Below are 24,059 nucleotides of genomic sequence, written 5' to 3'. Positions count from 1 at the left end.
GTAACAATAACAATCACATGACACAAAATGTATACTGAATTGTCAACACATGTAACATTACTAAGGCCTACAAATGACAAACATAATAATTTACTTAAATGAAGTGCTCCTTCAGTTTAATTGTGTATACGACATCTGCACAACATGTTTCTTCATTGTGCAGTCTAGGTTCAATACATATTGTTCAGACACAATTTCACCATTAGAGGGAGCCAAAACCTGATGTGATACTCAAGTGATTCCTGCGAATTCCTTCTCTTATATTTATAATCCACACACAAGGGAAAAGCGAGCGGGGAGGGAACGAAAGACAATATGACACATCATATGCTGTCCATCATGAATTGCCTATTTATTATTTCCTCCCCACCTCATTACTGTAAAACGAGCATGACAGCTTCAACCAGTTTCCATGACAACTGGAGCCTCCTTGATTTTAGAACGGAGACCACCTGTCAATCAAACAAAGCATCAGCACTGCTAATCAGGCAAATGCCTTAGCTCACAAAATAATAAGGCATCGACCAATGCTGTTTTCACCTAAGTACCACATCTGTGATGCATTGTCCCAGTTAGTGTTTCTCTATGCAAGCAATTGGTTTCAAGCAAAGAAAATTACAGTGCACAAGTCAGTGCATGAGAAAAGCCTATGATTGGTCATGTACACCACCTTCAGTTTGGTTTGGTAAAGGTCATGACTATACATTCCTCATTTTTGTCATTAAAACAGACATTGCAGTCTTGATAGGTCAAACAGTACACTTTTATGCTGTCATATAACCATATTATCCTATATTATATACAATATTATTTTTTAATGCTCTTGAAAATCTGCAATGCAAAGCATTTCCAAACTAACTTTTTATTCTTTTACGCATAAATCATTTATTCTCTACCGACACTATATTCAAAACGGCCAAATGTGTAAAACTGCACTACGCTCACAAAACGACTGCAGTAGCAAACTCCAGCACTTCGGACTGTACTAAAAAACATTCCACAAACTTGCAATACTGAAGTCTCAAGGGTTTATTTCCAGTCAATGTTGATTCCTGTGTGGAAAGAGATTGTGTCAGGGGTACGATGGGGTTGATATGTTTTTAAACCTATTTGACAATGACAACATTGAGGCTAATGACAGTTAAGTTTTACTGAGGTGTTCTAACATTCTTTGTCTTATGTACATCCTTGTGTATTAAACAAAACGCACACATAAAATGCTTTTGGTTTTCTAATTTCACTAATGCGAGTAAGGGGGGTGGGGGTTCTTTGCAAAAAAAAAAAAAAAAAAAAGAACAAAGCATTATAGAACAGCACTAGATTTCAAAGGTTGTACAAAGGTCGGTTCATTCTTTAAAGCTGAATATAAGCTCTGGCTAAAAATGGAAAATCCATTAAGGTGACTTTGGCATTCTGATGAGGGTAGATGATTATTTGTGACTGCAGCACAACAGCAGACAACAATCACATAACGTCATTAAAGGCTTTACTGACATTCTGTCTCAAATGACTGAAGATAGTACCCTTTGATTAACAACTAGCCTACATAGATCACATTTACTGAAGACTTTGGGCCAGATCTGATTCTCGTGAATCCAGAGAATCCTCAAATATGCAAATATCCATACAGTGAATACAGTACATTATGTTCTCCCAACTAATCACATACTGTTTGTTTAGCAGCAAAAAGGAAATAAACCAGATTCTTGATATCCTTGAGTCTTCAGTAAATAGAGTGTACATAAGTGTAACGGGGTGTTGGCTAAAATGCCACTGAATACGGCAGATGTGATTTAACAGTCTAATGAATGTGGTCTGTGCTATGCCAAAAACAAACATGACCATATACAATTAGAAAACAAATGTGAGGCAAACTAACTAAGATATTGAAAATGTTCCAAGACGTAAAGATTAAAACCTTGAAACATATATAATTTTTTAATTTAAAAAAAAGTGTTGTATTAAAACTATTTGTTCATCAATTCAAACAGGATTCTAAGATGATATTGGTTTCAATGTGCTAATGAAGGTTTTCATTCTTATGCTAAAATAAGTCATTTTGTAGCATTGTTGTCTTTTTTTGCAAATATAATTATAGCATATCCAAACAAAATGGATAAATTTCAATGGCAATACCTGGCTACATAAATGCAAAGCAATATGGCATCTATATATTGATAGCACCTGCTGAATAATGCTGTAAAACACAAGGTACAAATACTCAAACTAGAAATAGCTCAAAAACTACACAGTACAAGACAAAATAAATCTATAGCTTATCCGGCAGTAACAGCAACTACTGTGTGTGTGTGTGTGAGAACGTCAGTAAACATCCAGCATCGTCTTTGGTGACGAGACTTGTCTATTACTATTATTGTTTTATTTTGATTGAGAGAGATAGTTTATAATTTGGGTGTTGCAGGGGTGAAGCCACCCTCAAGTTCTCCCCTCCTGTTCTTCATGGTAATTTCTCGACGGTCTGCAGATTGCTCAGAGCGAAGATGAGGCACACCTTGAGTGACTCCGACAGGTCGATTCTTCCACTGCGTGCCTGTTGGGGGATAACTGCAGGGATAAAGTGCATCCCCTCCACCAAACAATATCTCTCTCTCACCATCCGCTCTAGTGGCACCAGGGAGGTTAGGATTATGGCAGTTGTTCTTCAGGGGGAGATGTGAAGGTCTTACAGTGGATTGGCTCACATGTGGCAACTTCGTTTCTTGCTGAGAGGAGTTGGAGTCAAAACCCCGGCCATAGCCCCGCCTCCAACTGTCAACAGTAACCCTGCAGGGTTGTCGTGGTAACGGCATTTCACTGCAATCAGTAGTCCTACGCTGTGAAAACACAACCCCCTTTGAGTCATAGTTGGTTACGCTCGTGTAAAGCTCACTTGTCTTAAACTCCAGACAGTCCGTGTCAAGAGAGCGACTGCGTCGATTTAGTGCTAATGGAGCAGGGACTGGCGGACAAGGTCGACCCAAACTGAGGTGGCGAGGAAGGCTTGCGATGCCCCAAGTGTTACTGAGAAACAGACTTTGTTCGTAGGCATCGAAAGTACGCTGGTCACACTCGGCAAAGGCATCTTGCTGAAGGTAACAGCCATCATCCTCGAAGGGTTCGTAAGGAGAAGCCAACTCTTCCTCTTCCTCAACAAGCTCGGTCTGCTGCTCACACTCACCCTCATTTTCCATGTCCACCACATCGAATGTGACAATGGCAGGCAGGGCATTCAGACTCGGGCCATAAGGAGAACTTGACTCTGAGCCATCAAGACTCTCAGTTGAGTTGCGGTAATGCCGTGTGTTCTTTGTGAAATCTACCAGCGCTTGGGAGAAACAGACCATCAGTTCTTCTTGGGACTGGCGGCAGCCTCTGGTGGGTAGTAACGGGCTTTGATCCTCAGACTGAGGCTGCGGTCTGGTTGTGTCGGTGACATGTGAACTAAACCCCGAATCGGCACAGGGTGCAAACAATGGACTCTCCTGAATCTGACCCCTGTTGAGAGGGACTGGCTCCATTACAGTCTGGGATCTCTGTGGTGATTGGGGATAGTGCTGATTGGTAACTTCTCCCAAAGCTGTCTGACCGGTGTCAACTGTAGGCAGGCTTGAATCATCGTAGAAGCAGTCGTCATGGAACAGAAGCTGATCTTTGGATGGGCTTCTGAGATTCTGAAACTTGCAGCACAGAAGAGCATGCTGGATCTTGCTCAGACGCTCCTCCTCCGTCTCCATGGTTCCGGTCTCAAGACCAGTTGACGCCCGGGCATACAGAGGGTTTGTTGTATTCTTGTCGCCCTGCAAGTGGGCATCCTTCGGAGGAAGAGCAGGGCTGATCAGGCGATCATCAGGCTCAAAAAGTTCATACAGGGCATCACCACTGTAGCTGTCCCGTGGAAGCCTTTCCTGGTGTGGACGTTCTCTACTCTCCTCCTCAATCCCTGGCGTGGCGGAGTCATAGTATCCCTCATCGCTGTTGGGTACCGACTCCTGCCGATCACTCTGTGGGCTCAAGAGGTCAGCAGAAGTGAGGGCCGTTTCTGTGCATCCCAGTGGGCTGCTGCTGGAGGTGGCACGGATGGAGCTCATTTGCTGATCAGGGGTGAGTGAAGGGCTATCCAAGCTCCTGTCTGCGGGGATGTAGCAGACTTCATTACTAGTTTCAGATTCCCATAAGCTCTGCAAGTAATCTGCATCGGTCTCATCGGGAGTTGCCATCTCTTCCCCTCCACCTTGATATGTGACAAAACACGAGCTCCGCTTCCCTGCGTTTCGGCTGCCTCTCTCGGCAGACACTGAGCTCTCAGCGACGCTGACGTCATCCTGGTCTGCGATGATGTCTCCACAACCTGTCAGTGAATCAAAGCTCTTCAATGATGAAACATCGTCAAAGATTAAGTTTTCAGAAGAACAGGATGCAGCAGGAGGCTCCCCATCGGGAACTTTCACATTCTGCTCAGCCAATCGGTCCAGTTCTGACTCGGCACCTAAGGGTTTTTGATATGTTGTCAGTCCTTCCTGTCTCCCATTTTGCTTCTCCTCCCCCTTCTCCTCTTCTCCTGCTCTCTTCCTCTTATCCAGCTCTACTCTGCTCTTCCGTTTCTCAGGCACTAGCGTTACATCTTTCGTACATTCAGTGGCAGCCGATGGCAGTATACACCCACTGCCTGCGGTTTGATTAGGCACATCTGGCACCAACTCTTCACCCTGACTGACGCCATGGTTATCGCTACGGTCAATGACGCTCGCCGTGGCACCAGGCACTGTTTCGGCATGGAAGCTTGAAGACATTTCAAGTGCCTCATGCTTGTCTAACTCAACATTTTTGTTTTTCCTGTGTCTCCGAATGCTGCTGAAAAGACTCCGAAGACCTCTGCGCTGCCGCGGTAGAGACTGAGATTTCCCATGGTCCTGTGATGATTTCTGAGGTTCACTGGAGGTGCAGAACTCAAAGTCTCTGGAGGCCACTTCACCGCTACTTTTGCCCAAATCTTCCCAGCATCCTCTACACACCCCATCATATGTTTGGCTCTTTGTTACACCTGTTTTTGATGACCCCTTTCTTTGACTTCTGCCACGACCACTGAAAAAGTTGGGCAGAACACAGATGCTCTTCCGACCTCCAAAAAACTTGAAAGTCGACTTCCGTATTTTCACAGAAGGGGGTGACTGAGGTTGAGGGGTGTCATGGGAAATGGAGTCTTGCTGTGGATCCCCTATAACACCAACAACCTTAGTTCCTGTGTCGGTCTCCATAGTGACAGAGCAATGTGGCTAATGGAGCATGACTGTGGTAAACTCTCCTTCCTGAGAGGCAGGCTGGAAGGAACAGGGACTGTGTTTATCAGGCATGTTATACCTGTGAAAGAAACAGAAGTTAAAGACAAATCATTAGAAACAGTCAAAACTAAAAATAAATAAATAAATAAAACAGAACGAAGAATGGATGTTATTTGGGGATCAATTAAAGAAAATGTTCTAAATCAACAAATTAACTTCCTATGTTATTAAAAAAAACATTGATTTTGTGTAATGTCACACGTTTCTTTGCCTGCTAAATAGTTTTTTTATCCAGCATTTTAAACACCTCTGAATGTACTACGCCTGCCTCAAAAATAATGTGATGTAAAAACATTATAATTGTGGTAACATTGTGTACACAGCAGGGCCCTTGAAAAATAAGACAGATGTAATAATATTGTGTATACTGTACATGGAGGATCCTACTAACATTCTAGACAACATTCAAACTTGAGGGGCAAAGCTTGTCACAAAATTTACAATACATTTATTCAAACACTGAAATCTGATGACATCTGTACTGCATATCTGTGTTGAGATGACTGTTTTCACAGCTCAATGATTAATGATTAATGACAAAATTACCTTTTAGACGAGATGTATGGGTAGTAGTCTACATAGTAAAAGTAAACAAAGTGTCACCAGTCGCTCTAACAGGTTATGATATTTTATATATATATAGAACCATATTTATACACATATTTAAGCACTCTATTCGTTTTCTTTTTCCTCTTTGTTGTCTTTTTTATTTTTATTTAGCTGCTTGTTCTAAGTGTTATGTGTTTGACTATGTACAGCTGTACATTATGTTCTTATTTTTTCCTGTAGCCTCTTGGCCAGGTCATGTTTGTAAATGAGAAGTGGTTCTCAAACATTTTACCTGGATAAATAAAGGTTAAAAAAAAAAATTAAAAAAAATTTTGGGACTTTTTGATAAATTATTCTGAACACTGAGTTTTAATCCCAACAAACAAATATATGAATATGAATATATGAATATATCCTACCACCAACTCACTCATACAATAAATTCATACATATTATAGACAATGCATAATAACAAGCAAGAAGAGGCCAGAACCTAAAAACAATGTGAACAACACACTGCACAATTTCACATCAAGTGTTTTCCTGCATAAAAAACATTATGAAGAAAACTGTTAAAGTGACTATAGAGTTTATCAGGCAGGGCCTGAATTTCATCTCAGAAAAAGGGGGGAGTTAACATTAAAATGGGATAATTTTGTTGCAATAGCTTACACAGCACAAGAAAGCTTGATTTCAAACTTTTAACTGAATTTATATATTTTTAAAGACAAGTAAAGAGTCAGTAATTAAATAAGAACAAATAAACTAATTAAAAGCAGTTGTACAAATAAACAATAGAATAAACATACAAATCAAAAATAAACCGCACTTTATGTTTTTTATGGTCTAACAGTAGCCTGACTTTGTCATACTCATAGTCAGTTTGAGTCTGATATTGTTCCATAGGGCTTTGATTATGAAGCATGTCTTAACCGAACCGGGAAAAAAAATCTATTGGATAGACCTACAATCAATTAGAGCAATGCAGTCATTTAAATGAGAATTTTTTTTAATGACCCATCATCAATGCTCTAACTGAGGGAAGACGGTTGTTCCCCAAAATCAGCAATACATGGCACTGGTTATCCTCTCCTTAATAAAGTGCAGTCGCCCTGTCCCATGTGCAGAAAAACACCCCCAAAGCATGATGCTACCACCCCAATGCCTCACAGGAGTTATGGTGTTCTTGGGATGGTACTCATCATTCTTCTTCCTCCAAATACAGTTAGTGGAATTATGACCAAAAAGTCTGACTACATGCCTTTCTCCCATGACTCCTCTCGATCATCCAAATGGTCATTGGCTAATTTAAGATGGGCCATGTTGACATGTGCTGGTTTAAGCAGGGGGACCTTCCGTGCCATGCATGATTTCAAACCATGACGTCTTATGTATTACCAACGGTAACCTTGGAAACGGTGGTCCCAGCTCTTTTCAGGTCATTGACCAGCTCCTCCCGTGTAGTTCTGGGCTGATTTCTCACCTTCCTTAGGATCATTGAGATCCCACGAGGTGAGATCTTGCATGGAGCCCCAGTCCAAGGGAGATTGACAAGTGGACCTTTTTTCACCAAGCTGCTAGAAAATTTCCAAGTAGCCTTTTCCAGCCTTGTGAAGGTGCACAATTTTGTCTCTAGTGCCTTTGGACAGCTCTTTGGTCTTGGCCATGTTAGTAGTTGGATTCTTACTGATTGTATGGGGTAGACAGGTGTCTGGTTATGCAGTAGACAGGTTGTCAGGTTAGGCAGCTAACAACCTCAAACAGGGATAATAATTGAGGATAATAAATGGAGTAGAGGCGGACATTTTAAAGGAAGACTAAGAGGTCTTTGAGGGTCAGCTGGTAGACAGGTGTTAATCCTTATTTGCAGCTGTATCATACAAATAAATAGTTCAAAAATTATATATTGTGATTTCTGGACTTTTTTTTTTAGATTATGTTTCTCACAGTGGACATACACATACAATGACAATTTCAGACCCCTCCATGATTTCTAAGTGGGAGAACTGGCAAAATAGCAGGGTGTTCAAATAGCCTACTTATTTTCCTCACTGTATGCTGCTGTTGCTGCTGCTGCTAGAGAGAGGAAGACTCCAATAGCAGATCTAGGCAGGTGATGCTGGGGAGGTGGATGACTAGAAGAAGAATTTGCATAGCTTGGAGAGTTAGAGTATTCATTTGGATGTGCCATGGTTGTAAACGGATGTGGTAATTGATATGTGAAATCAATTGGCTAACTGTGAACACTACATTAAAACAACCAATCAGAGGTTGTTTCAGGTTGTTTCATGGCTAAATGACTCATTTTATTTGTCTGTCAAAAGCTCCATAAAGAGAAGTAAACCTGAAATTATTCAGAATTTCAATTAACGACTATATTCGGTAAAGAAAAATATACAACATGTCGATTACAAATATATCAATATGATTTCTTGGGCTCATATTGATCATTCTCAAGTAAATACTCTTCAAGTAAACATGGCTTTACTGAAACTAAAACAATACTACAACTGATACTTTTTGTTAACAATTGTGTATTGGGTCTTACTGAGCATTATACTGTAGTTTCCCCACTGTTTATCTATAATCAACATATTATTATGCAGTGTAGTTCAGCTATGAAATGAGTCAATTACATTTGCACATCTATAGGTGGAAATAATTTGGATGCATTTGTTAACCACTGAGTCAGACAAGTTAATTAAATAAAGAATAAACAGTAAAAACGTTTACAATGCAACACATAACGTGAGTGAAGTTCCGCTGGATTAAAGCCCTCAAAACAAAAGCTGAATGAAACCAACGGGCCTGAACACTCACTGTATGTTCATCATAAACAAAGGAAAATCACATACAGATAGCGTGCACTCAGAAGAACTACATCCTATGGACCAATTACACCGACTACTGCACTAAGAATATTATTAGTAACAAAAAAAACTTCTATCAACAGATTGCACACCGTGTCCCCAGCTGGACACCATCACTACGATATGAACGCGCAACTGGCGCGCGCTAGCCCAGACGCTAACCAGCTCCCGACCGCTTCACTGATATTCACATAACTTGTATACACAAACAGCTGCTTCTGCAAGCCCACTCACACAGTGAAAGAGCCAATAACGCAGAGAGATGGAAACATGAGCGATACTCGCCTTATTTTTTAACCTTTTCCGCCCGAGCGTGCAGTGTTGTGCTCTCTCCTCGCGCAGCGCGGGAGGAGCTCGCTGTTGGGATGGTAGGGATTCACTTTGTTGTGAGCGGCGCGCTGGAGCGGCTGGCAGCGTTTCCGTGCTACGTGCATTTTGGGAAGTGTAGTACTATGGTTTATCTATTTCTTTAACTGTACGGGCATATACACAACAGACACAGGGAAAAAATACGACAAGGAGCCAAAATTAATATTACTAAAAAAATAATAACAATATACAATACATTTTTGACAAGACATTGATGAAGATAAATTAACGCCTACTCTTTTGCACATGTACTACAACTCTTGAATATGGTAATTAAAGCAGTGGTATTTGTGTAATTCAAATTTGAGTTTTGCCGCAACATGACTGGGACCTACTGTACAAAACGCTGCCTCGGGGTCTACAGAAAAAAAAATACTAAATGTGTGTGTTGACAGACAGAAGTTTCCAAATTTTAACTTTGAATAGAATTAAAATGTCTCTCTCCTGGTTTTTGCCTAATTTTAATAGTGGGTAGATTTTGTTTTTATTACAATGACAATATAAAAGCTTAATATTTAATTTTACTGCCTTATTTACAGGGTTCTCAAGTCTCACGCATTGGCCGTGAGACACACTCATTTCGACCGGTTCACACGCTCACACGCCACACTGTGTATTTCTCACGCTGAAAAGGCAATGCCAACCAAGTTGTCCTGGCTGAAAGCTTTCTAACGTTGTATACGAGGCGCAGGCAAACAAAATGAAGTTTCCTGCCGCCAGCGCGTATCTCCGCCAGATTGCGTTCGTTACTAGGCAACATATATGCGCGCTGCGTGCACCACTGATCTATACATGACATGTCATTCAGTAGCGCGAACACACGGAAATGGACGGAACATCCTCGGTCGGTATCCTAGGTAACCAACAACATCGCGCGAACACATGTGTCGTGATGGAGAAGAAGGTAAGTTGGAAGAAGCTCGTCTAACATTTTTGGGCTAGAACATTTAATATGTAGCCCATCGTACATTATTATTGATGCAGTCAAAAACTCTACAACTACTTTGCAACCAGGCTCAGTTTGGCTATCTTACGTTATCTGAAACTAAGAGAAATGTTAGTGGGTATGGAAAGGAATAAAGATTTACTGATTTTATTTTAAATTATATTATACTGTAATATTAATAGTCTTTCTAGTTACATTAAGGATGTATTACAGCAGATTGCTCTGGGTAATATTTAATCATTGTCATAATGTTGCATTTGTATTTTTCAAAGATGTCAGGAAAAAGCAGAAAGATTTTGGGCACCAAAGGGTAAGCCCCCTAAAAAGGTTGCCAGATTAGAGGAGGAGACAGTGGAAGAGGTGGTGCACTCTAATCTGTCCATTTGTTCTCAATGTCCCACCACAATAAATCATTCGTCTAGATAGAAGACGCATTCAAAAATCAAAATGCAATTTTTAAAGATTTGTTTGAAACTGTTTGGAGCAATTTGTTATATTTTTGGTTAGCTATATTTGTAATACTGCATTAAAGAGTATTTGATGTGATGAATTGCTCTGTCATTTATCAGATTTACTAATTGTTATAATTTTAATTTGTTCTGGTTAATTATTAACAATGGGTAACATTGGGGGCGGGGATGGGCGGGGCTTCATTATGGCTCCTCCCCTAACCGCGTGTGATCTCACTCCAAGCTTTTGCTCAAACTTGAGAACCCTGTATTTAGTATTTTAAGTTTGCCACATCAGTGCAATAATACTATTTTATGACACAAAATAACATTCTCTGTGGAAACCAGCAGCTCAAATGACTGCATAAATGTAAATATAAAGAAATAACACAGATAAACATTCAAATGTTCAGTACTTAAATTTTATGAACAAACTAACAAGCCAGCTGTCATCCATAGCAGAATAATGTTGTCAAAATACACTTGCAGAAGCACATTTGTATATCCCATTAGCACAGACCGCTACACATGAAATCCTCAAGCTACAAACTTCAATACGGGTGATAAATCCTTATTATGAAGACTCTGGAACTGATCTTCATTTTGAAGTCTTTAACCTCACATGAACAGAATGATCTCCATTACACTCTACCTGCACAATAGAGGTTATACAGCATCTGTTGGACAAATGCATCCCCCTAAACAAGAAATTCATAGACACAAGTACATTACAATGGATTTTATATATCATTTTATGATTGATAAGACAGTTATCGACAATCTTGCATATATCATCAAGCTGTTACTAATCAACAAAACAAGTAATTAATCAGCAAAAATCTGTTTTACAACATCTTAATTTACTGAAAAAATAAAAACCTCGGGATGATCTTGAAAAGAGAGAAACAAGGCTATATGACAACGCATAATTCTACAGCATTGACTCTTTTAGACAACACTTCTGGTCATATTACATACAGTAATATTAGATATTACAAATTTGAATGACTATCGCAAATTAATGCATGAGGATGTTCAAGTTTAACACACCATACATGTAAACAGAGTTTGTTAGCAGTGTATCGGTCCGTCAGTGAGATTGCATACGAGTCCATGTCATTAGGTCAAAACCCTCTGACTGTATGGTCTACCAGTCCAGTGTTTGGTCTACCAGTCCAGTGTCTGCTTGAGTCTGTCCTTTAGTAAGGCACAGTTGAATATGCTCTGGTTTGAAATTCAGTAAATCAATGCACTGCTCATAGACTTGTGTTTGAGATAATTGATGAGCCTGGGTGGAATCTCCAGTGAGTCCAAAGAGTGAATCTTGTTCACCTGTATCAGGTGTCTACGAATGACCAATCTACACTGAGATGCCAGAGTCTTCGGAAACCCTGTTTAAAAAAAAGAGAAACCGTTATTAACAATGACATGACAATAAGTTCTATTGTAGTATAATACATTACATATACTATTATAGTGTTCATTAATATTTTGTATTAGCTTTTATTTTAATATTTTCACTTTATTTTAGTTAGAATAATTGTGTGCTTTGTCATTTTTAAAAAAAATATTTCTACTGAGCTTTATTTTTATTTCAGTTTTACTTTTAGTAATTGTAATGCTTCAACTTAAACATTAAGTTTAGTTTAAGTTTTTAAAGAGAAACTTATTCATCTAATATTTATATTATATATTATAATAAATATATTATAATGAATAATACTGTTCGTTTTCTCACACAAACCGCTCGTTTCGTGTCTTAGGCCATCAATGTGTACTTACATTCACGAGTCATTAAAACAGGTTTAATTTGGACTTCTCTGTGCATGTTCTTTGAGGTGGTGACCATAGACCTGCATTATATGACTGACAGACAAGAACGGTTTGCCCTAAAAATATCAAAATTAAAACTACTGTGGAAACAAAGACACCTACATCTTGGTGTCTTGAGGCAAGCTAAAACATACCAAAAATTAATTTCAAATTGAACTATCCCTTTATTAGTTTTGGTTACCAAAAACAACACTGATGGAAAATATATATATTTTTTAAAAGATACGTTATCCTGCTAAAAACTAATTTCTCACCTCGCTCTTTCAGCAACAGCTCAACAGCTTCATTCTGTTTGGTGCTCTTCTCTATAATGAGGGTCGGCAGGTAGACGTTTGCCCCAAAATCAATGAGCAGTTGAATGTATTCGACTCCACAGCCGTGTCGCAAGCACAATTCCAGGACCGTCTTCTGCTGCGTGGCCCTGCCGATCACCTTCTCTTCCGGGCTGTTATAGTTTGGGTCCGCCCCATATAACAGCAACATTTTAAAGCAATCCAGGTGTCCATAAATGGCTGACAGGTAAAGCGGCCCACTGCACACAGCAACCCCCGATGCCCACAGCGTCACCTTTGACCTGGCGTTGACCTCTGCCCCGTGCTGAAGCAGCAGGCGGAGGATCTCCGGGTCGCCCTCTCGGGCGGCGGTCAGCACCGGCGAGCTGTTGTTCAGGTGACTTCCGTTCGGATTAGCCCCGGCACGGAGCAAGGCGAGCACGCAGCTCAAGTAACGCCCGCAAACAGCAGTGAAAAGAGGAGTCTGGGCTTTCACATCAAGGGGGTCTACCTCTGCCCCATGGGCGAGGAGCAACTGCAGGCACCTCAGGTGACCTGCGGGGAACAAAATATCTGCGTCTTGGTGTCCAACAAACTCAGATGTGACATCAGAGAGTGCGTGCAAGGGTGACGCATGTACCTTTGGACGCAGCCATGCGTAAAGGGGTACCTGGGATACCCCAACCGCTCTGTTGATTAATGCACTTCCTGTAGTGTTCTTGTGACAGTAGCTCAGCCAACAGGAAATGGTCATCATCAGCCACAGCTCGGTTCAGCTCCAGACTCTCAGCAGCAGATTCATCCTCTTCCACAGGTCGTAGCTGGAGCATAGAGGAGAACTGTGGAGAAAAAAGAAAGTTTATGCACAGATTAGTATCTTTGTAGGGTTTTTGTGTGTGTGTGTTGAAAATATATAAATAAAATAAAAACCTGCCTACATAGACAATGCCAAAAATGCTGTCCAGGTTGGCTGCACTCCAGCAGATCAGTTTCACTTTTATTTGAATAGCATGAACTTTTATCATTTTTATTTGCTGAAGGTATTTTGCTTTGTTTCAGATTTATTTCAGCTGAAAAAATGTAGATTTTTTATTAGTTAACAAAAAAAATACTGGTGGCTAGATTTTCAGCCAGAATATTCAAGATTAATTGCATTATCTTCCAATATGTGAAGCACTTTTAAGTTCAGGTGTGCATAACAACAAAACCTTATAATGTTTTATCTTGTCTAATATTATTGAGTAAATTATGATTACTTAAAACTATTATGTGTGGCAGCGTTCAAAACATTAAAACGCTTTGTAAAGATGAACTTATCTGAATTAGCTTAACGCACTAACGTTAACTTACCTAACGTTACTAGCAAGCAAACACAACACAGGTTAGCCGACTAGCAAAAATGAGATAAAACCCATAACACAAGCAAAACTGATAGGCATTGTGTTTCTAAACTCAACTGAGAGTAAAACTGAGCATACACGGAAGAAAATTAATTTTCAAGCTTTGAGCTCGGTAAGGTTAGATTTAACTCGAGTAACGTTACATTAACTGTAAATAACACAGAGTTTGACTCGCTCTTTCCGACCTGCTGTCAAACAAAGCAGGTCGGAGCAAACGACATTTTAACGGAACAAACGACTACGTTTGTACACCATGACCATATAACAGATATTTTAAGAGTGTTTTCGTCTCAAGGACACTCACCGAGCTAATAATAAGCCAAACACTGACGACGAATAGCGGAAGAAGATGTTCTGTGGGCGGCCAGAGGGGGCGCTGTGCGCGGAAACACCACTATTGGGATGTGTAATGAGTGTGTTAAATGTTACCCACAAACTAAAATGATAAAATACAATGCACATTTTTACTAAAAATGTATATTTATTTAAAGAAAAAATCTATTTAAATTGAATGGTGTACAAAAGAAGTACAAAACAGTGCAATGATCAAAACAAGCGTGTATAAAATTATGCAAAACTTTAAAAATATATGTAATGTAACCAACAGGCTGGCATTTTCAGTGACATCACTCATTGCTTATTTCAAAATTCCCTTTTGCTGAACATATAATCAAAAATAAATCTCTAATTTAATTTAAAAAAAAATAGTATTGTAAACAAATGCTTCTTAATAAAGGAATTAAACGTTGATTTTTCAACTCGCATAATAAGAAAAACATGTCTGGAGCTCCATAGCAGAGTTCAAGAAGTTGAATAATAATTTCCACATACAAAAGCAATAAACTAATTTTACACATCCAGTTGAACAAATAAAAAACAATATTGCTTTGCAAAACTATATATGCAATGTATTCAAATGGCTTGGACAAAAGGACACAAGTAATATTCTAGAAGGCCCACTATCAACTGTTTTATCAGCATCAAATTATTTGTTTGGCATTAGAGCAAACCTTTAACAATCCGGCACCCTATTGCATTCGATCATCAGCATTTTTGCAGCTGTATTTCTTTGCATGCAAAATAAATAGTGTTTGCAATATAGAAATAAAACAAATAATACTAACCCTTGAGCAACAACAAAAAAGTTTATCAATTTGACCCGTTTTCTAATAGTGTTGTGTTCCCTTTATCTACCTGAATCTTACAACAGCTGCTTATGTGTCTGAATAAATCAGTATCAGGGTCTGGTTTTCAAATGTTCTACACATATTATGTATATTATATTAAAAGAAAGACATTTAAAAAACTACTGTTCAAAATAACTCCAATGAAACAAGGTCAAATTTGATCAGAATGGCATTTAAACAAAACATAAAGGATTCTGACTGCCTATGATCAAAGCATGCAGCTTCAATCCTCATGGTCTGAAGGCCAACAAACACACTCAAGTTCACAAAAATGTATAGAACATTTCAGGAATGTCCAGAACAGATATAATAGGGTAAAAGAATACACAGAGTGCTAGAAAAATCTTATGTACAATGATACACAATCACAAACTGGTGTGTGGACTTTTTTTTCTATTATGGCAGCCTCAATTTTGAAAAGAGCATACTCCATGAATCTTTTCAATACTCTGGACATTTGTTCCTTGGGGTTTCAGTCAAAAAATGTCCAATCTGTTACTATGGAGACTCAATGGGATTCTTGTACCTCCTCTTTGGAATGTTCTGTTTCCACAGAAACAGGTTTGTCCTTAGAGGAGGTCAGATCGTGTTCGGTGGCTGAAGGCTCTGCCCCTTCTTTCTCAGTACACTTCTCAGCTCCTGGACCCGCCTCCTCTCCGTCACCATTACTCAAAGGAGCACCGCTTCCGTTTGATTGGACAACAGGAGCATTGGGAGTGTTCTCATTTGGACTGTTCTGTTCTGCAGGTGCGTTGATTGGTCCAGATGAATCAGGGAGAACCCCATCTGCAACAGCCAGCTGCTGTAAATGGAGGAGAGGGAGACAGTGACATGTCAAACAAATACCTCTCTACTGCGAACTGCAACTCCCACAACCCCACTTACTCGCTGTAATTCAGTCATGGTTCTTTCTCCTTCAACCTGCTTCTGAGTGAGGGACAGCAGCTGGTCTAGAACAGACTGTTTTGGGTGCATGCCTCTGTCATAGTGGTTATACATCCCACACCAGAACCTGGGGAACACAAACATGTTTTTTTCCATGTTTTTGGTGCAAAACTATTCAGTAAACATGAGAAATTACAGATATCAAATTAATTTTGGTTTCACAAACAGTATTACACCACAATTTTCTTTTTTGTTTCCAGTAAGCACAGTGGAGAGTGACAAACCCATCTGTGTTTGTTGGTTACAAGTGGAAAGGTGGTTTGTTCATGTGTTTGAGAGTGTATTCCTACTTGAAGTGCAGGGGTAAAGTGCTTGGTCTGAGAAGTGTGCTCTCTACTGTACGTCGGTATAAGGGGTTTCGATACTGATGCTGGTTCTCCAGAAGATGTGTCCACAATGAAAACGTTTTTTCATGCAACCTAAAAATCCCACACAGAATGTTGAAACAAAGCATTTAAAATCACTCAAGACTTAGAAACAAACAAACAAGCAGGCTATGGTTGATTTCACTTCTGTCCAAATATTTCCTTTTCATTTTGAAGAACAAACAATAAATGATGACTGATTTTTTTTTTTTAAATCAATGTGTGTGTGTATGTGAATTCTATCCTCACTTCATTTCCAGTCGCTCTTTCTGGCAGTTGCCGATGAAGTTGCCGTACTGGCAGGCATAGACTTGATTGTGTATTTCTATGAGGTAGCGTTCATTAAACTCAAACACACAGGGAAATTGTTCTGATAGCTGCCACACACACTCCAGGAACTGGGTGAAGACCGGAGACACTTCCTTTGGGTCGGTGTCCAGATGGCCACACCTTGAGCACAAACGTATAATACAAGTGTCACAAAAAAAAAACTGACCAGTTATTGGCAATAATGGCTACAGAGATCCCCATTAATAAAGTCAGCCTTTATATAGTACACAAAAGGTAATTATTACATATAACACTTTTAATATTATTTGACATATTAATAATACTGCTATATCATATTTATTATTTGCTGTTATCATTTATTAAACGGTGTGATACTTTTTAAAATATTATTTACCAATTACCTGTGACTGAATTTATGACCAAAAGAGATCCACTCCTTTTCTATTAAAACCTGTAAAAAATAACAAAGTCAAATAATGAATGCAACATTTTCAAAACAGTCAAGAACAAACATTTTTCCATAAGTCTAGGTGTTTTACCTTTTAATATAAATTACTGTTCAAAAGTTTGGGGTCAGTAAGATTTTGTAAAAGAAATTAATACTTTTATTCAGCAACGACACGTTAAATTGAACAAAAGTGACAGTGAAGACACTGTAAAATAAATGCTTTCTATTCATCAAAGAATCATGGTTTCAACATTGAAACGAACAATGTTTTCAACATTGATAATAATAATAAGACATTTCTTGAGCATCAATTCAACATTTTAGAATGAAGACTGAAGTAATGATGCGGGAAATTCAGCTTAGCCATCACATTTCACAATACTTATTACAATAGAAAACAGTTCATTTTAAATGGTTATATATGGTCTTAATGTATTTTTGAATCTTACCAACCCTAAAATTTGGAACAGCAGTATATATTTAGTTAGTAAGACAGGAATAGTTGATGACTTATTTAGCGAAGCCATGACCTGCCTAACAGTGACAAATGTAAGCGTGCACTTAAAATTCATAGGAGTCCTGTGTTGAGTGTAGAGGTTATAGGTTACTAGCTCATTACCATGAGGCCTTTAATGGTTCTGTAGTAAGGGTCCAGCAGTATGCAAGCCAAAGAGCACACCTGAGCCGTTCTGTCCCATCCATCAGAACAATGTACCAACACACTCGCCTTCTCTTCACAGACAGCCTATAACACAAAGAAAATGACGGAGTATATCAGAAATACTTGATGATCATTTGTGTTGGTGTCTCTCTCCACGCAATTATAGATTTGAGGTCAGTACCCTGGCGAGGAACACGCCTGCATCCATCACAGATTTGATGTGCCTCAGCCAGCCGGAATTCTCCAAACCTATCAGAAAGTCACTCATGGAAGGGGATTTCATAGAGCACACTGCAAAGAACAAAAGGTACAACAACCAACCATCACTTTATCTACTACTCGCTTAAAAGGTACAACAAGTGAGCATAAAGTTGCAAACACAAGTGTAATTAGCTTAAATAGAATTAATGCTTGTCCTCTCACCCTCCAGCAGTTTTTGCAGGCTGTTTCTCATGACGTGGATGTTTTCAATTCCTTGGAAGTGGAACCTGATATTGGAGTAGTTGTCCTCATTCTCATAGCCTTTACCAGCTGCGCGGTTCGCCATTGCATTCAACTGACAAAGACAAAAAACACGTATAAATACATGCACATGTTTCTCCAGATGATCAGGTAATAGTTTACAAGGAATCATATGTTGTTTTTCTAGTTATATTGGTGAAACATGAGATGGGCAACAATAAATAGAACTGTATATAAAATAGTTGCAATACATACAATTGCATAACTAAACTCTATGGCCAAAATTGATTGGTTAACTAATAAGATTCTATAAAATGTTCATTACATAAATAGAGGAGTAGTTGGGGTCAGGGGTCAAAGGTCAGAGGGTGAAAGATTACACATGACACCTATGTGACTCCTACATATATGCCAGAGCAGTTGGGGTTGAATGTTTAAAGATAAACATTTACAAGTCCCATCATGAGTTGTCCTCTAATGTATATAGAAAGGTTAAGGTCAAAGGTCACACCTTAGGCCGTGTGTCCACTACATATATGAAAGGGCAGTTGGGGTTTGCTTGGCTGATGACCTGAAGCATCTGCTCGTCTTCTACACAGCGAGAGCTCAAACCTGACAAGGGCTGACTGCAGCGACAGATCGCAGCCTGCAAGAAAGTCACACAAAATACAAAGAACAGACAAGGATGTTGTTAGCTGCACAACTTCTCACCTTTCCAGTATAAACCTGATGATGAATTTATATGTCCTCGACATGGTGTAAAAATGACGGTGTGAAATTAGCTGTTAAAAAGCCTAGTAAGGCATTTTGCTGCCTACTATCTAGGTTCAATCTACCTATATTCTTTTAAATGAATTAAATATATTGAACTACTCAATAACTTTGCAGTACTGTATAAAATAGACTGCCCAGCCAAAAAAAGGATTATTGCAGTGATTATTTTGTTTCTAGCATGTTATATGTTTGCCAAAAGTTCTTCTAATTGTAATTTATGGAGTGTGTAGCTTTTAATTTTTTAAAGCGGTCAAATAATGGTACATGCACTTTTTCAAGTTGATTGTACTGAAATGCCTGTTGGAAGAGTCTGTAGACAACCGTCATATAATGATAAAAATCTATCCAGGGTTTTATTTTTAATCTCCTTAAATGTTTTTCCCCGCCTCAAATCGAGCCATTCGACCGTGTGACGTCACATGGTCAGACGCCCCTCCCACAATTGTTGATTGACAGCAGCGTTTCAACACAGACCCGCCCTGAGCGAGCTGTCATTATATTCCGTCATTTCTGATACACCGGATCAGAATGGCATCTAAGCGATTGTGGTGTTCACTAATAACGAACACAACACTCATTTTGATGTTCCTAAGGCCCTGTTTACATGAGAACGCTTGGGGGTGAAAAAGTAAAAATATTTTATCGGATGTGCCTTTCGTTTACACAGCGACGGCATTTTGGGGGCTTAAAAACGCAAAAAAGTGAAACCACCCTCCAGAGTGGAAATCTTAAAAACGCTCCACCGTCGCGTTCCTGTGTAAAGAGTAAAAACCATGTAAAAACTTTGTCTGTTTGTCTGAAAAACAGCAGCATAATTACGATGTCTACTGTATGAAATAGCTTTCGCGTCAGGAGTGTGCCTATGATCCCTTAAAATGCTGTCTAGGTGAGGAGCCCAATAGATTGTGGAACAGAGCCATTGTGTGCATTTATGAAGTGCATGCCATGCGCTTGTACACCTTTGTATCTTTGTGAAAGTAAGACAGAGCAGGCAATCGCCCTCGGCTCCTAAACTTGGCACTGCCTGTTATCGTAGCAACACTGGCACCTTTAGGGAGTCCAAGGATAGATGGATAAGTGCTACAGATCTATGTGAAAGAGAGACATTTTTTAGAGATCTATGAGAGAGAAAAAACATTAAAAATAATTAAAATATTACACAATTCATAAATTATTTAATTACAAATATTGATCAAATTTTAAACAAAAAATTCTGATCAAATTTTGGGTGCATACACTACTGTTGAAAGTTTTGGGGTCCGCAAGATTTGTTGATCATCATTTGATCATTACAAAAGATTAATATTGTGAAATATTATTACAAGTTCATAAACTTGTTTTAAAATTTAATTTATTCCTGTGATGGCGAAGCTGAATTTTAAGCATCATTACTTCAGTCTTAAGTGTCACATGATCCTTCAGAAATCATTCTAATATGCTGACTTGGTCTTATTATTACCAATGTTAAAAACAGTTGTGTGGCTTTTAACTGAAATAGATAAATAACAATGTAGTCTTACAATGAGTTTTTTATTAATATTAAGGTTCCTTTCAGAATAAAATGAAAAAAATGTATCTTACTGACCCCAAACTTTGAACGACAGTGTATTTGATTGAAACTGTTGCTGGGATATTTATCATGGTGGTCAGTGGATGAAAAAAAAGTTTGGCTGATTATTGTTAAATGGTCCTAAACAGGATGCATGTTCACTTCACTTGACTATGTTTACTATGCTACCTTATAGTTCTTGTTGAGGTGGCTGATTTCCCAATATTCATTGGAGAGACCCATCCTGCTGAAGTCATTCGCCAAACTGATGAATTCCCAACCCCGTCGCCTCCCGTCCTCTTCATTTTGATGTGGATTATAGAGAAAGGCATAAAGCTCATCTTCTTTGACTGAAATTGCATAAGTATGTGATTATTGGGCCAGTCCTGCACTGTCACTAGATTCATTTAGCATGTGTTGTTAACCAAAATTAAGAATAGTTTTCACTAACTGAAATAAAGCTTATATATATATATATATATATATATATATATATATATATATATATATATATATATATATATATATTACTGTATATATATATATATATATTAGATGAAGTCCTGAAAAAAGAATAAATATTTTATAAACCTAATATAAATGTATGAATAAATAAAATATGAATAAATACTATAATACGTGGTACATAAATAATACTGAAATAACACTGGAAAGTTCATGTGTTTTCATGTCCTGATACTTAAACATTTGATTTTCTGTGGGTTATCAGTTCAAAAATAAAAAATAAAATCTCATAAATGGCTTCTTTGCACAGACCACCAGTATGTGTGTGGTGTGTGTGTGTACCTGGTTGAGAAAGGCGCAAAACTGACTGATAGACATCCTGACAATCTTTCTCTCTTTGGAACAGCAGATGAAGCATCTGGAAGGTTTTGCAGCGGATCAGGAGCGGACAACCAGACACAGTTAAAGGCAGTTTCTCTACTGACGCAATGTGATGATGCAGCACCTTCAAACACACGGGATTGAAATATAACCAGTGTTATCAGACATTTCTAGATGTGTGTTCCTAAAAGACTCAACAACATATGCCCTATGGTGGGAGAGATGAATGCATCCGAAATCAGGCGAGAAACAAAAGTTTTATGTCCGAATACACAGGACTCATAAAAGAGTAGGCAAAAAGTACAAGGATGACTGACTGGTGACATTCTGAAGTGTGCATATGATTGTGCACTTTATTATCCCATGAGGCCACGGAAGATGATTTTGTGAATTGCAGTGAAGCAACACAACTGACTTTGGTTGGTCAAATGATAATGACACCATGGTGAATGTTGTGCATTCACAAAATATACAACATACTTTCTTTTTCACAGCAGTTGTGTGAAGTGATTACTTATTCAAAATATGTACCTACTCAACAGAGTATGTGATTTCGGATGCAGCCCATGACATTCTGTTCCGACTGGCCTACATTACCCATGTTTCTTTGCGTGTACTGTTGGTTTGTTCCACGTAGATAAGGTGAGTGGCAGTCAAGTAAAGAGTGCCCAGAGCTGATGACTTTTCAGTGTATCTGTTCAGTAGTTTCACATACTCCACCTGCAAAAAAAAAAATCAGTAAGAAAAGCATTAGCGCAGAATTATGTACTACTAAAAGCATTAGCCGATGACTGAAGGGGTTAAGCACACAGACTCACGTCTGCTGGGTTTGGATGTGGCCCTCAGGGAGCAGAACCCATCATCCAGACTATGTTTAACACAATGGAGAGGAAATCCTACAGAACCTCTTAAGTCTAGTGTCAGCACATCCTGTTGCTCCATCTCTGCACTTTTGTCACTTTGGTTACTGAGTAACAAGCGATGAAACAATTGTAACACAAGATGCCACTTCAGCACAAAGGAACAATTTATTATGAGTCAAAGTCTAATGTATTCTGCTTGTTTATACTTGATGAAAAACTAATCTTTTTAGTGACTGATCTTTAGGATAGGAAAATGAAGCTGATCAGGTCTGAGATCTCTGATGTCTCCATAAAATGAACAGGTTAGAGCCTGTATTTCTGCTAATCAAGCTAAGCCATGTTAGGTCAAATTAAGATTATATTGATCAAGATTCAAACTAATAATTTTCTGTGAGCGGGAAGAGCAGATCTAACCAGAGTTGTTAGCTGCTAATGTAGACCACAGTTCCTGCGGTACTGCTGATTCAACATGTGACATCCTTTGAGCTGATCCCTCAAACACACACAAAATACAAAAAGCGTGCAGCAATCATCTTTTAATACTTTTAAAAACGATCATATCTGTAGAAACATATTTTCTACAGCATTACTTCTCAATCCTGGTCTGCAACCCAGACTGCACACCTTGAATATGCAAATTTCAAATAAGATGATGAGCATCAAGTTTGTTTTAAATGTAGATGGGATACTTAATGACCAGGACTGAGAATCACTCAGTAACTTAAGTACTATAATGTATAGGAGAAAAATATAATGTAACTTAATAGAAACTAAGTATTTTCTTATTAATATTGTATGCATGTTTATAATATTATTATTTCACAGTATAAATTGGGTCTTTATACAATAAATTACATAGAAGCCTTATACATTTTAGAGCAGGGTCCCTCACACGAGTATGATCATAAAGGTTGAAAACCCCTGCTATAGGCAAAGCATAATACTCTCCCTTTGCCTACAGGTTCACTTGAGAAAAGTTACAAGCGGAATTTTGAAGTGCCAAATGAAAACACATTCAAAGTCCTTTCACATTCATTAAGATCCAGCAACCAACTTTAAAATGCATTAGATGAATTTAACAGCATACTAAAGCTCGAAATCGTGTTTAACAACCCATTTAAACGATTCCTTCTGCATGTTTTTACACCAAGAGTGTTACTGAGTCTGACATTATGAGAACTGCCAACTTTACACGAGTAAGTTAAGTTACATCTGTTGATAAGATTCAGACCTACCTTTGGCGTTATAATGTGCTCCATATTTTCATTGGGTTATCATCCAACTGTCCACGTTAAACTTTCGCTGTTTGTGTGTTTAGTGGTTAACATATTTGTTTCGGAAAATAGTTCTACGTAGCTGGCGTTCCTCCGGTTCCTCTTCACCATGAGGAGGACTACAACAATCATGTCAGCTGACGGGAGCAGATATCGCGATAAGTCAAAGAGCAACGTGATTTCAGTGGCCAGTTCATTCCTGAAGCGGAAGCATCATGTAATGGTAATAATTTAACACTACAATACGTATGCGAATAAAAACAAATTGATTAAAAATAAATGATGAAAATTATTTTAGTGACACAATGTAATAAAAAAAGTAAAAATAAGTCCTATAGCTACAGCAGCTGTAATATAAAAAGCTATA

At 38.6% G+C, this 24,059-nt stretch overlaps 3 protein-coding genes across 7 annotated transcripts; all 3 read right to left on the bottom strand.

The window, feature by feature from the left end:
• Positions 1-328: 328 nt before the first annotated feature.
• Positions 329-9,183, bottom strand: amer1 (APC membrane recruitment protein 1). The gene is made up of 2 exons (XM_089130470.1): positions 9,044-9,183; positions 329-5,358 (listed from the first exon to the last, which is right to left on the bottom strand). Exon 2 carries the CDS (start codon positions 5,253-5,255, stop codon positions 2,403-2,405), a length of 2,853 nt encoding a protein of 950 aa, XP_088986596.1. The 5' UTR covers positions 5,256-5,358; positions 9,044-9,183; the 3' UTR covers positions 329-2,402.
• Positions 9,184-10,930: 1,747 nt separating this feature from the next.
• asb12a (ankyrin repeat and SOCS box containing 12a) lies at positions 10,931-14,438 on the bottom strand. Of its 5 annotated transcripts, none has more exons than XM_039659813.2 (4): positions 14,332-14,438; positions 13,268-13,466; positions 12,610-13,182; positions 10,931-11,913 (listed from the first exon to the last, which is right to left on the bottom strand). In XM_039659813.2, exons 2-4 carry the CDS (start codon positions 13,455-13,457, stop codon positions 11,759-11,761), a joined length of 918 nt encoding a protein of 305 aa, XP_039515747.2. In that variant the 5' UTR covers positions 13,458-13,466; positions 14,332-14,438; the 3' UTR covers positions 10,931-11,758. The 5 variants fall into 5 exon arrangements, with proteins under 5 accessions (XP_039515747.2, XP_039515748.2, XP_039515750.2 ...); XM_039659814.2 differs by lacking the exon at positions 14,332-14,438 and adding an exon at positions 13,978-14,173; XM_039659816.2 differs by lacking the exon at positions 14,332-14,438 and adding an exon at positions 13,566-13,753.
• A 927-nt stretch (positions 14,439-15,365) lies between these two features.
• Positions 15,366-23,821, bottom strand: mtmr8 (myotubularin related protein 8). The gene is made up of 14 exons (XM_039659343.2): positions 23,654-23,821; positions 22,153-22,275; positions 21,517-21,679; positions 20,899-21,059; positions 20,120-20,248; positions 18,898-19,032; positions 18,348-18,480; positions 18,106-18,215; positions 17,883-18,008; positions 17,217-17,266; positions 16,774-16,974; positions 16,450-16,578; positions 16,100-16,226; positions 15,366-16,016 (listed from the first exon to the last, which is right to left on the bottom strand). The coding sequence occupies exons 1-14, from the start codon at positions 23,675-23,677 to the stop codon at positions 15,723-15,725; spliced, it is 1,905 nt and encodes a 634-aa protein (XP_039515277.2). The 5' UTR covers positions 23,678-23,821; the 3' UTR covers positions 15,366-15,722.
• Between the last annotated feature and the right edge of the window lie 238 nt (positions 23,822-24,059).

This window comes from Pimephales promelas, chromosome 4 (assembly GCF_988280905.1).
Source record: "Pimephales promelas chromosome 4, fPimPro1.hap1.1, whole genome shotgun sequence".
Lineage (NCBI taxonomy): Eukaryota > Metazoa > Chordata > Actinopteri > Cypriniformes > Leuciscidae > Pimephales > Pimephales promelas.
Note: the sequence above shows the minus strand (reverse complement) of the source record. Positions and strands in the feature narration are given on the sequence as shown.

What these genes read in the sequence shown, in the direction of transcription:
- amer1 (XM_089130470.1), bottom strand. Translation starts at nt 5,255, where the DNA reads ATGGAGACCGACACAGGAACTAAGGTTGTTGGTGTTATAGGGGATCCA.
- asb12a (XM_039659816.2), bottom strand. Translation starts at nt 13,652, where the DNA reads ATGATAAAAGTTCATGCTATTCAAATAAAAGTGAAACTGATCTGCTGG. An exon ending in ACGCATGGCTGCGTCCAAAG is followed by an intron (nt 13,183 to 13,267) that starts GTACATGCGTCA and finishes TGTTCCCCGCAG; the next exon opens with GTCACCTGAGGTGCCTGCAG. An exon ending in GCTGTTGCTGAAAGAGCGAG is followed by an intron (nt 11,914 to 12,609) that starts GTGAGAAATTAG and finishes TTTTTTAAACAG; the next exon opens with GGTTTCCGAAGACTCTGGCA.
- mtmr8 (XM_039659343.2), bottom strand. Translation starts at nt 23,677, where the DNA reads ATGGAGCACATTATAACGCCAAAG. An exon ending in ACTTTCACAAAGATACAAAG is followed by an intron (nt 19,033 to 20,119) that starts GTGTACAAGCGC and finishes ACTTTCTTGCAG; the next exon opens with GCTGCGATCTGTCGCTGCAG. An exon ending in ACTTTACCCCTGCACTTCAA is followed by an intron (nt 16,227 to 16,449) that starts GTAGGAATACAC and finishes TGTGTTCCCCAG; the next exon opens with GTTCTGGTGTGGGATGTATA.